Raw genomic sequence first — 12,773 nt, 5'->3', positions numbered from 1 at the left:
TTCAGGGAACAGAACCTGCAGCCATGTCTTGCAAACATAAAAACGAGTTTTCGAGTTATCGCTTTCCATCCCGTGTCAGCGGATGTTATGTATGTTTCTGTCTCTACTATTAACATGTTTAATTAACGCAGATTTTGATTAGTTGGTCGACAGACAATTGGCAACTATTATGATAATATAATCACATCTATCTATCTGGAAACTGTATGAACTCTGTCAACTAACGATGAAGTGATGTCGACTGAATAACTATTTCAGCCCTGAGCCGGACGGTAGTGTGTCCAAAAATACTTTAGGTGTACTCTTTGGTTTATAAGTGTACAAACTTGAAAAATTATTTTTGTGCCGGCAGCTACACGAGTGGACCTGAATGCAGCACTAGTCCGGCTCCTGCAGGGACTCCGCTCCCGTTCTTGCACCGCCCCGGACTCCATGTTGTTCCGACAGCCACGGAGCGAACAAGTGCCCTGGCCGAAAACTCTCACGTTGCAACTCTGTGTGTGCGAGAACTAAGTGTGTGTGCGCGTGTGAGAGTGTGTTGACCCTGCGAAAGAAGATGGCAGACTACCGGGACGACACCGGAGCTCGAGCCCTACTTGCTCTGCAGTCGGCGCCGTGCAGCCCCGTGCGCGTCGCGGTGACCTCGCACGTCTATCACCAGCCCTCGCTCGCCCTCTTGGGTCCTCCGGTGATGGAAGCCCGCACCGACGCCGGGATCCTTCCCGTGCGCCTCGCTTCTCATCCTTCGCAGGCCCTCGCCAGGCTCGAGGGCCGGGACTTTGAGTTTGTCATGCGCCAGAGGACGGTCACCATAGGCCGAAACTCGTCTCACGGCTCCGTGGATATCAACATGGGTCACTCGAGCTTTATTTCACGACGACACCTGCAGATCACCTACGATGAGGCGAACGGTTTCTCCCTCCGGTGCCTGGGCAAGAACGGCGTGTTCGTAGACGGGGTGTTCCAGCGGAGAGGGGCGCCGCCGCTGCCGCTGCCCAGAGAGTGAGTGCAGTTAAAAAGCGTAGCCGTTACCGAGAGGCTAGTTACGGCAACGCCGTGGCTGACTGCTGCAGGGTTTCAAACTTAAATATTAATTTTTACGCACTGACAGCATTGCATCATATGTTATGATATACTTTGTTTCCTCTTTTAAATCCGTTCCGCCTCCTTGGACACCTAACGGTTGAATCAAACTGTAAAACATCCGCAGGGTTGAATGATAGTCATGTGGATACGTAACTAACATATTTAAAAATTGTTTTGGTGGATATACTAGCTTTTTAAACACTCTGACGCTGAAATTATTTGCAACGTACTGTCAAACGACCTCCATATTCAAACGGGAGAGAGATTGTGACAGGGATACAAAGTTTGCCATGACACCCCCCATCTGAGCGGTTTGATTTGATCCCGTGCAGATCCGGATAAACGCACATATACATTACATCGGTTTTACAGTGAAGCTGCTACATGATAATCCAAAGTGTCCCCACTAAATTCACTATGCATTTCAGTTGATACTGATTTGTGTGAAGGCCCTTACTTTGTGAATTAACCTAGCTAGTTTTAGCTGTTAGCAAACTTAGCTTCATTTGGCCTAGCAACAAGCTAGCTAACAAATTATTTTTTTTAAGTTGCCGTTGGCTGATATGTCTCACAGACGCGTGTTGTTATGTTGTGGTAAACCTTGTTTTACAAAAATATATCACCTTTACAAACTTTTTTCACCACATGAATGTCTTTTGGCTGCTGGTCAAAGTTGCGTCTGAACAGTTTTCAGAGTGGTAACGTTAGCTAGTTAAGTTGTGAGGCTGTTAGCCAACGTGTCGCCGTCACGTAAACATTAATGTAAACAAACGCACCCCTGACAGTTGAGCTCACTAGTCTTGTCGGAAGAGGTGTGTTTGTTTTGTATTGAAACTTCAAATTGTTTTTTTCTTTGTAACAAAATGAATCATCTGGTGTTTAAATTTGGTTTTAGCTTAACTGTTGTACCATTGTCAAGGTTAAATAATCTGCCCTTACTGGCTCATTTTATACAGTAGCAGCGTTAGAAACAGAAAGCTTTGACTTTGTGTGTGTGTGTGTGTGTGTGTGTGTGAGTGAGTCAATCACAGGGTGGGGCGGAGGGGAGGAGGTTGGGGGGGGTTGTGCCCGCATCTTCTCTGATAGGCTGTTAAGACTGTTTGGGGGTGTGTCGGGCATTAAATAGGAAGTGCAGGCTGAAATGACATCCTCGTTGCAGACGCACATGGAGTAAACACAAGACTCACAAACCAAGGCCGTATCCACCACAGCCATGTTTGCATGTGTTGCTTTGGCCCTGAAGCTTGTCTCAGGATTACAGGTTACCTGGAAAACTGTGCTGAGTTAAATCTGGAACCCCATTTGAATGTGGAGCAGAACAATTAATTAGTTTAGTATCCTTAATTGTTACAACAATTTACAGCTTTGAATCACATCAGATGAATTAGGTGTTTTGACACTGCTTGGCACGAAGACACTTATCAACAAATCCCTACAATTTGATCCAAGTTGGGTACAAATATAAAAAGAAAATGGTAGCTTGCATAAGTATTCATCCTGTTAAAGTAAAACTAGAAGGGACACCTATAGCTAAAATTACAGGTTTAATTATTTGTGGTTTAATCTCTTTCATCATGATACATCTGGAGATCCCAGTTTTCTTTGCAAAACTACTGTCAAGTTTCTCTGGGACCCTGAGTAAGCAGCAATTTTCAGGTCCTGCCTCAGATTCTGGATTGGACTGAGGCCCAGACTCTGACTTGACTGTTCCAAGATGTTAACATTGTTGTTCTTAAGCTATTCTAGTGTAGATTTGTCTTTGTGTTAGGGGTCATTGCTTTGTTGTAAAATAAATCTTCTCCCAAGTCACAATACTTATGCAGGCTGTGTCAGACTTTTTGTATTTCTCTGCATTTTATTTACCCTCCACTTCTCTGAGCCTTAAATTAAATTGGCCTGCAGCAGTGACACATCCACATAGTATGATGCTACCAGCACCATGTTGGGTATGGTGAGTTTTGTGTGATGTGCTGTATTCTATGTTCTTGCAAAGATGCTTAATTTTAGTCCCATCAGCCATTCTCCCTTGTGCCCTCTAGCAAATAGGAATCAAAATGTCATGTGATTCCTTTCAACAGTGGATTTCTCTTTGCTGTTCTAGCATACAGCTGGAGCTGATGCAGTTATTGTATGCACAGTCTCTTCCATTTCAGCCAAGGAACCCTGTAGTTCCTTCAGAGTTGTCCCTCACTGCAGACACTCGGTTGTTGTGGCTGGCCTGCTTTAGGCAGAGACAGCTGTGAGCGGTCTGTTCATGGATCCAGTGTTGCATTGGCAGCTGCAGTTTTTCAGGAGACAAAGAGAATAGATGGAACATTTCTTCCATATTTTTGTCATTGACTGGTGCAACTGTCTGCAACTGCTTACAGCACATTTGCGGTCTTGTATGGATCCTTTCATTTGTTCGTCTCCATGTTGAGGCCTGAGCCTGGCAGTCTCAGCACCCCATAAATTAGGATGGAGATTCTGTTTCTTCCTCAGTCACAATATTTACAGTTGGGCAGATTAGGATAGTTAGTCACAAAGATTTGACTTAACCACACTGAATACACAACCCTGCTGACTGTACCTGCTGGGAAAAAACAAAAACTATTTACATTAGTCATTAAGGTTCCATTGTTAAAAATGTAGCCAGTCCCTCACACATATAATTATTTTTAAGAGTTTTGTTTAGGCTTGAACTAACCTGGGTCTTTGACTTATCCTTGCTTTTGTTGAAACAGTTGTCCAGACCTGCAAAATGAAGAGTGGAGGAAATCCAGGCTAGCGGGTTTTGTGTTTAGATCAGTCTAGTTTTTTGTCCATGAAAGGTGTTGACTATACATATTGTTTGTACTATTAACAAACCCCTGTAGTTAAAGGGAAAGTGACACTGAAAAGATCCACCTTAGAGTCACATGTGTAACTTTAAATATCTAATATTATTTGAGTTTGAATGTTTATTCTTGTCCTTGGAGACAGCAGTTGACAAAACAGTCTCACCACAAGGTCCATTTAGCAGCTGTTCTTTAGGTTTCTATCGTATCATGTGATCTTCCTCAGCAGATGGGGTTTGCTCAGCTGTCACGGTATTGGACATGTTAAAATTTACATTTTCCTGAGCACTTTAAAGATGAATAGTTCTGGAGTTTAAACACAAGAAGTTTGTAAGATGCTGGAAATCTGCAGTTTGAGGACATCATATCATGTGATACGATAAAAAGCTCCAGAACAGCAACTACACAATAATATTTAAATGCTTAGTTGTCAGTCATTGTATAAGATAGAATGTACTAATCAAACTTTGTCTCCATGTTCTCTCATCTTCTGTCCTGTGGCTTCCACCATCTCTACCTCCCCGCTGTCCTGCTCTCTAGGTGTGTGTTTCGTTTTCCCAGTACGGTCATCAAGATCCAGTTTATGTCACTCCTGGAGCCTGAGGAGCACAGAGAGAAAGAGCAGCCCTCTCCTCCCCCTCGCCCGCTTCTGCCCCACATTTCTCCTCTCAAAATCAGCATTCCCACAGTGCAGCAGCATGAAGAGCACATCAGGGCGTTCGGCTCTCCGCTGCCCTCGCCCACAGGCACCATCAGGTGAGAAGACAGACACACACACATATATATATGAACACTAACAGCTGCACCTTGATAAATGCAAAGCGCAGCATGTTACATACACAATTCAGAACTGCAAAAGCAGATTGTCCAGATTTGGCAGGAAGAGTCAGTGTTTTTTTACCTGCAGGGTAAAAAAGTTTTATAGTCCATTGCTGTGACTGTTAAAGCTCAGTGCTGACCTTTGGTTTGTTTTGACTGAGATGCGGGTTTTGAGTTTGACTAAATGATAGTAATTGTTCTGATAACAAATTTGATTAGTCTATCATCAGGAAATAAACTGGCAACAATTTTATAACAATAATAATTGATTAATTGTAATTTTATAAGAAAAAACACCTCAGCCTTATTTCTCTAATTTGAAGATTTGCTGCTATTCTTTTATGTGATTAGTAAATTGAAGGTTTTGTGCTTCTGGTTGGAGAAAACAAACTGGATGGCATCACCTTGCAAATTAGAAAATCACAATGAGCTTTTTACCTATAATCAAACAATTAATTGCCAACATTATTTTCAGTTGCAGCTGTAATATTAATCACAATTGCAATTAACCAGATAACATAGTGATGAAAGGACTTAGAAATAGTGAGATGGCCAAGATACAACTGATAAGTCATTAAACATAAGAAAATATTAACATTCCCTAGCCTTAAAACTTTTTTTACAGAAGAGCACTTTATGACTGAGTTGTGCTTTAGGTCTATCAGATTAAATGAGCTTTTCACTTTCTTTCCTTATCTTGAATCTCTGCATGTGTATTCATGTTTATGTAGTCATCTGTGTGGACTTGTTTTAAAGAGCATTGTTTGTTTTTTGTTTTTTTCCAGCCACATACTGTATCAGCTCATTTTACTGAAAATATCTGTTCAGGTTGAAAGTGTTCTCCTCAGCTCCTGCAGTGTTGCTGTTGAGATGGAGACTTGCACTCCAATGAGCTGTGATAGCACATGTTTGAAAATCACTGCTCTATAAATGTACACAGCATGTGGAACTGGAGAGCGTGGTGGTGCTGAGTGCACCCTCTGGTGGTGTGTGTTTGTCCCTACACCGTGCATCCCCACCAATGTTAGCCTGTGTGTGCATGCCTTATATGGAATGGCTGCAGCTTTGAGGCGTGTGATTGGCTATCGGGCAGATTGTTTTGCCTGCCGGCCGTTTTTCCGTCCATTCGTGGTTTCCTTTTCAGAGCCCCTACCCCTCCCAGTCAGCCCTCAGCTCCTGTTCTCTCACACGTGGACACACACACAACACACACAGAGCAAAGACGCTTGCTCATACATCTCTCAACCACTTTCTCCATGGCCTTTTTCGGGCAGATTGTTGTGTCACCTTCCTCAACGGTGCCCGCATACAATACATACAACGGAAGACTATTGTGCAAAAGCACGAGCTCACACTTAAAACACCAACAGTGTCTTTTCACAGGGTGGTAAGAGTCACTTTTCCTGTTAGGCAACTTTAAAGAACTATATATAATAACATTCCTCTCCCCCTGTCCGTCACTTGTGCTGCTGGCCTGGCCCCTGTGCTCAGGCACAGGGGCTGAAATGGTTGTTTAAGGGGAAATAAATAGAGGCACACATAACTTTTAATGATGCCTGCATATTACAAATACAATTATGTTTTTATTCTTAAGAACTCCCTGAGCACTGTTAGTCTTCTGTTCGTCTTCATTCATTTTTCAAAGCTGAGCTTACTGAGCCACTTTCAAAACAGAGCCTGTAGCCTAGTTTCCTCAGCCAAAAAATACAAACATATCCTCTCTCTCCCTCTGTGTGTGTTACTCTCTCTGTATCTGTGGCTCTGTGCTGCCAAAGGCAAATCAAAGCACACTGACTCTCCCAGAAACCAGTGTTTACTTTGCTAACAGAGGCAGGTGTATGTCGTATAATAGGTTACTGGGTTTTCCCTGTGTGTCTCAACAGCAACAGATAAAACCTAGTTAATAATTAACATACTTTTGAGTATTTTTGCAAATTGTTTTGTATTTTATGATCACTTCATGTGTTTAAAACACAGTGAATCTGAGCTGCACTTAGCTCTTGTGTGTGTATAAGAAAAAGTCTTTTTTGGACTGCAGTGCTAAATTTATCACTTAAAAAAACAAAACAATGTATTCAATATATACATTTTGTTAATATGTAATACTTTTATATTGTACTGAATTGTAAAATTGGAATTATAATTAAATTACAAGGCCTATAGCAGTCCTATTAAGATTTCCTATTTTAGATTTTTTTTTTCTGTATTTCAAATTGCATACAGTATTTACTAAAATGTTTAATCTGAAATGTAGAGTTGAATAGCAAAGCTTAATTTGCTCCTTCTTTTCCTGTGCTATTTTAAGACCTTCATAATGCATATTAGTAATGTTTCGTGTGTTGTTTTTTCCCCTTCCTTTTTCATACAGTTAACAAATAACTTAATCGTTTTCTTCATATTTGTGTAATTATTTACTGATGATCCTAGAGAGAATTAAACACTAATTTGGGTTTTGTTTCTGAGTGACAAAGGGCCCGTTTGACCTATCAGAATGGGATTATTATGCATTTAGAGGCTATAGAATGGAGGATGGAATCAAACAGGAGTTTAATCTTGACTCGTGTTAACAAAGTTAACCTCTATCACAACTTGTTTATGTTCCCAGAGTGAGATGGTCTCATAAATTCTAGGTTATATTTCTCCGTAGACCTTTTGTCCCAGGAGCTAAAAACTGACATTGTTGATGATTTTCATTTATGAGCTGCTAAGTGATGTTATGAAGTTGTGTAGTGACTGTAGGAGCTTTAGGTCATTTCTTACTACTTAGCTTTCACAAGTGGCCTTAAACCATCACTTTAATCTGTTAACACAGTCTCCTTCCTCTCTCCTCCAGTGTTCCTAACTCCTGTCCGGCCAGTCCACGCGGGGCAGGGTCATCAGGGTATCGCTATGGACGCAATGTGACCTCTGACCTCCAGTTAGCAGCTGAATATGCTGCCAAGGCTGTTTCTGAGCAGAGACGAAGCATTGCTGAGCAGAGAGGTGTGGGAAGTGAGCAGCGGGGGGAGTCAGCTGGTGGAGACAGCCCCAAGGTGAACTCTCATTAGCAACACTGTCTGCAAGTTGATTGCCTCAAAGAATTTCAGCTTTTTAAACTACTTTATCATACAATGTGCGCTTGAGGATGTGTCTTCATTAATACAGTTGTGTCTTGTTTGTTCAGGATGAGTCCAAGCCACCGTATTCCTATGCACAGCTGATTGTCCAGGCCATCTCTTCTGCCCCAGGACAAACAGCTGACTCTTAGTGGCATCTACGCCCACATCACCAAACACTACCCCTACTATCGCACTGCAGACAAGGGCTGGCAGGTAGGGCCCTCCTTCCCTAAGCTGGATATAAATGCCAATCTGCACGTTTATAGGCCTTTTACAGTCGAGTTCTGTGACACTCTCTCTCATATTTGTAGCTCTGTGTGTCCCGTAACAAAATACTGATTTATTTTGCCTCTGTCCAGAATTCAATCAGACACAACCTATCACTCAACCGCTACTTTCTGAAAGTGGCCCGCTCTCAGGATGAGCCTGGGAAAGGGAGTTTTTGGCGTGTGGATTCTGCCTCCGAGAGCAAGCTGGTGGAGCAAGCCTTCAGGAAAAGACGGCAAAGGGGGGTGGCTTGCTTTAGGACGCCATTCGGACCTCTCTCGTCTAGGTAAGTGGGGCGCTGCATGGGTGTGTATGCACAAACACACACAACACTGTCAGACACATGCCCTGTCTCTCCATTTTGACTCTGTTAACTCTTTTTCCCCTCTCTCTGCTTCTGCTCCTGGCTATCATTTGATTGGATAGAACAAAGTAAGTCTAATTTCTAGGTTATATTCAGCAGACGGTACTGGCAGTGAAGGAGCTCTGTATGTTACTGAAGGTCTCTTAGAGTGTTAATTGTTTTTTGGTCTGTCCCTGTTTCCCTTCATTTTGTTTTTCAGAAGCGCCCCTGCATCCCCAACCCACCAGGGGCTTCTGTCTCCTCCATCCAGTGGGCTACAGACTCCTGAATGTCTGAGCAGGGAGGGCTCTCCAATCCCCCACGACCACCATGAACAGCTGGCTAACAAACTGGCATCTGTACCTGAATATAGATACTCTCAGAGCGCCCCAGGTGAGCATGCAAACATAAATGCATTCAGAGACACACAGACGGAGGCTTTCACACGCGCTACAAAACAAATAATTAAACTGTTGTTTGGGTCTGTCTCTGTGTAGGATCTCCAGTTAGTGCTCAGCCCGTCATCATGGCTGCACCCCCCCACCCAACAGTTCTGCCCTCAGGCCCGGGGAAAGCCCTTGCTTTGGTTCCAGGTGGTGGCGGCCAAGTCCAGCCCATCCACATGCTCCAGAACCCCTCTCAGCCCTCTGTCACCATGATGCGGGTGGTTACCAGTGCCCCACTTTCCAACCCTCCGAATGGATACAGCACCCCCTCTGCTGGAGGAGCAGAGGGCAACAGTGAGCTGAGAGGTACGTGAATATCTCTTAGATTTTCAGTTATCTCCACTTTTCACTGTTAACATCATTACTGAAGCTTTATGAGCCACGTTCAATCTAAACTCTTACATTCACATGCTATGACTGAACTCTGGAGGGAGAGGTCATAGCAAACTGACTGACCAGATGTCTGTCAGTGGCTGTGCACCTAAAGGTTCGAGTACTGATTTAGGCTATCCCTACTCAAAGGTCTAATTATATACAATATTAGAAACACAAGTCACACATCTGCATGTGCACGACACAACAAGTAACTAACTTGTATTATACAACTAGATCTTCATTAATATTCTATAGAACATATAATATTTTCCCTATAGAAGCCCAGCTGAGCAGAGAGCGTGTTATCCAGACTGTGGACAGTGCGGTGCAGGGTGGGGACGGACGGAACCTGGCTCCAGGCTTACATCAACTTCCTGTTCGTCCTGTTACCCAGAATGGCAAACACACCACTGCTGCTGTTGCCACAGCAACCAGCCTTGCTAATGCATCTGGTAAGATTTTTTTTTTTTGCAGCAATCACTGCCAAACACACTGATGCATTCACAGTGATGAAAATAGACTTAATGCTTGAGAAGATGGTGATAGAAATGTACTACAATGGAATGCAGTCTGCATAGAAGAGATTGTTTACATACAGAGGATTGAAACATATATGGTATTAATACAACAATCCTCATAATATACAGCTTTGGTTGAAACTCAGAGAGGTGCTGACTCAATGTCATTTTTGAGGTTGCAGTTTATGGTGCAGTGTAACTGCTGCATTATACATGCAGGTGTTTCTGTTTTTCTACTCTCATTAATATAATGGGGAGGACAATATAATAGACACCTCTCTGTGTAATGCAATACAGTTAGACAGCACCACAAACTGCAGCCTGAATCAGCACTGTACAGGTAATATGTAACCCAAACATGAACCTTGGTCCAGACTTTCAGGTGTGAAAACACTCTCACTGATAGTTTGGTGGGTCAAATAAACTGTTTACTCACCATTACTCCAGCTAACCTTTTATCTTCATTCCCCTCCCAGGCATGAGTAGTCCTCTCCAGATCTTGGCTGCCCAGGCTTCCAGCTCCCCTCCAGTGCTCGTGAGCAGACAGCCCAGTGCAGAAACTTTAGCTGAGCAGCAAGGCGCACCCCAGGCCAAGAGGCCAAAGATGGAGGATGACGGTGGGACTGAATCCACTCAGCACCAGGTCACGCCTGCCCAGCAGCCTGTCATCGTTGCCATGACATCACAAACCCATGACCCCAGGAAGTAAAACCCAGGCCTTCTTACCAGGTACCCGATGGACAGCCTCCTTATCGTCCCGCAACTGCTTCACCTTTTATACTCATTTGATATGACTGCAGCCGACACGGCCAAAAAATGTACAGGCAGCCTCTCTCAACAGAAGGGAATTAAATTGTAAGGAACATATATTTTGGTCAAAAATAGATGAAAGCTTTCAAATACATTCTGAATTTAAAAGCAAGTAAAATCTTTCAGGACTTTTTCAGCTTTACAGTCTTTTTGTAATCAGCCATTCACTGACAACTCAAACACGTAAGGACATTAAGCTTATGAGAGCATTATGCATATTAAAAACGTTTCAGCACTACTTTTACCCACGTGAATGTAGAATATCTCAGATACAACCTTTTCCTCTTGTTGATGGCTCAGATACATCGGTTATTATCACTCTCAGGCCAAAGAACTCACCTCTCCTGCACTTCTGATTAGAGTCACTGCCTGATTTAAAACCAGGGAATGTGTGTTCAGAGATTTGAATGGCCTGCATTTACAGAAGAAACTGTGATGATCAGAGTTGATCTACTGTGTAGTTAAATACAGCTGTGGATAAAAAGGTAGAGAGGACTTAACTGCAGACCAGGTTGATAGGGCTTGGGAGACTGTTAAGAATATGATTATTCTCTAAGGATTGCCATATGAAGAGTACAAAGTGAGACAGAAATAGTCAAACAGGTTGTCTCTCTCAGAAAAGAAATGTTAATATTAAGGCCAAGAACAGAATGTGAGGCGTCTCTTCTTGTCTTCTCTGTAAAGCACAAAATGAAAGGAGTATTGTTTGTGAAAAAGAGATGGGAGGGAATCCAGGAATAACAAACCAGGACTTTTGCAGTTCTCACTTCACTTCAGCTCAGTTTGATTTATCAGTGTGAAGCTCCTCAGATTCAAGATGATCTGGGTAATTGGGCGGTGAAGTTGGAGCAGGGAAGGGCAAGAAAAAAAAAAAAGAGGCAACTATTTGGAGTTGATTGAAGTGGAGCTAACCTAATGTAGACAAACTGATTGTTATTTTAATTTTTTTCTTGTTTCAGTAGTGGTAAAAGGAGAAATGGAACAGCCTGTGCGTACAGTTTTGTCTTAGCACAGCAAAGCATTATTGTAATAATCCTTAAAGCCTTAAATATTTCTACATTTTTTTTTGTCATTTTATTTTAACTTTTAGACAGCTTTACCTTTTTAGATTGTTAACACAGCGCTTCTTTAACAGTACATAATCGGCAACACTACAATGGTGACAATTATGTTGCATTAGTAGACTTGTATCAGTTCTATCAGGGGAAGGGCGGGACCAACACATGACCACACAAATTTCAAATGCTCTCTTGTCTGTTTTCTTTCTTTCTGTATGGTTAATCTGACATCTTTTCTACTCTTAGCTCCCCGCTCTTTCGCTTTCAAGTTCTGCTATATTCTTTAACTTTTTCCTCCCCTTTCTCCCAATCTACCTCTCTCCCTCTCCTCAGCGAGCAGTCTCTATCTTTGCAGTCTCTTCAGAGGCACCAAGCTGTTGGCAATTCCTGTCACAGACACTGCCTTAATTAGATATTCTTCAGCACTCTCCACCCCCAATTCTTTCACTCTCACTCTGCCTTTAGCTTTTCCGAATGTCCTCACACAGGCCTCATTTTTAGCTGGCAATCAGGCACAATTTGCGCAAGATTTCAGTGATTGTTGTTGCACATTAGAAGAAAAAAAAAAAAGATGCGTAATGATTGTATGCTGCTCTATCTGCTAAATGACAAAGCTATCTAGAAGGTATTTTTTCTCATCTTGGAAAAAAAGAAAAAATATTTTGCTATATGTAAAAACAGCTGTCATCAATACGTAAACATTCTGGAAATAGAGAAGTATATGTATTTTTAAATGTTCCTGTTTTTGTGATTTGTTAAAATGTGTAGCACAAATTAAATTCCTCATTGACGTAAATATTCTGTTGTCTTCTCTCATGTGACGTGTTGTCGGCCATTTTGGGTCACACTGGGTTTCGAAGCAGAAAAATGCAATTATCCAAGAGTCTTTATTCTTAAAGTACCATCATTTTTAACAGTATAAATAATTACCAAGAGAAGAATAGACATGCACGAGATCAATGTCATACAAACCTTGAAACACACAAAAATAAAATGTAACTGCAAAGTTATGAACAGAATCAGAAATTGAGGGTAAAACAAAACTGATGGAAAAAAAGAAACACTGACGGATTCTTTTAAAAAAAATCTGCGTGAGCAATAATTTAGAAATAAAAACACTAAGGTAAGAAAAGACTT

The 12,773-nt window shown here is 42.1% G+C and overlaps 1 protein-coding gene across 1 annotated transcript; it reads left to right on the top strand.

Annotated features, from left to right (window-relative positions):
• The first annotated feature begins 409 nt into the window (after window positions 1-409).
• foxk1 (forkhead box K1) lies at window positions 410-12,432 on the top strand. Its single transcript, XM_051070517.1, is given in 10 exon segments — window positions 410-1,002; window positions 4,443-4,658; window positions 7,555-7,753; window positions 7,885-7,938; window positions 7,940-8,032; window positions 8,179-8,372; window positions 8,650-8,822; window positions 8,927-9,181; window positions 9,529-9,702; window positions 10,245-12,432. Coding segments are annotated over 10 exon segments (2,037 nt in total). The 5' UTR covers window positions 410-556; the 3' UTR covers window positions 10,478-12,432.
• The last annotated feature ends 341 nt before the right edge of the window (window positions 12,433-12,773 follow it).

This window comes from Lates calcarifer, linkage group LG5 (genome assembly GCF_001640805.2).
Source record: "Lates calcarifer isolate ASB-BC8 linkage group LG5, TLL_Latcal_v3, whole genome shotgun sequence".
Lineage (NCBI taxonomy): Eukaryota > Metazoa > Chordata > Actinopteri > Centropomidae > Lates > Lates calcarifer.
The sequence above is the reverse complement of the archived record's forward strand: the minus strand, read 5'-3'. Positions and strand labels throughout refer to the sequence as shown.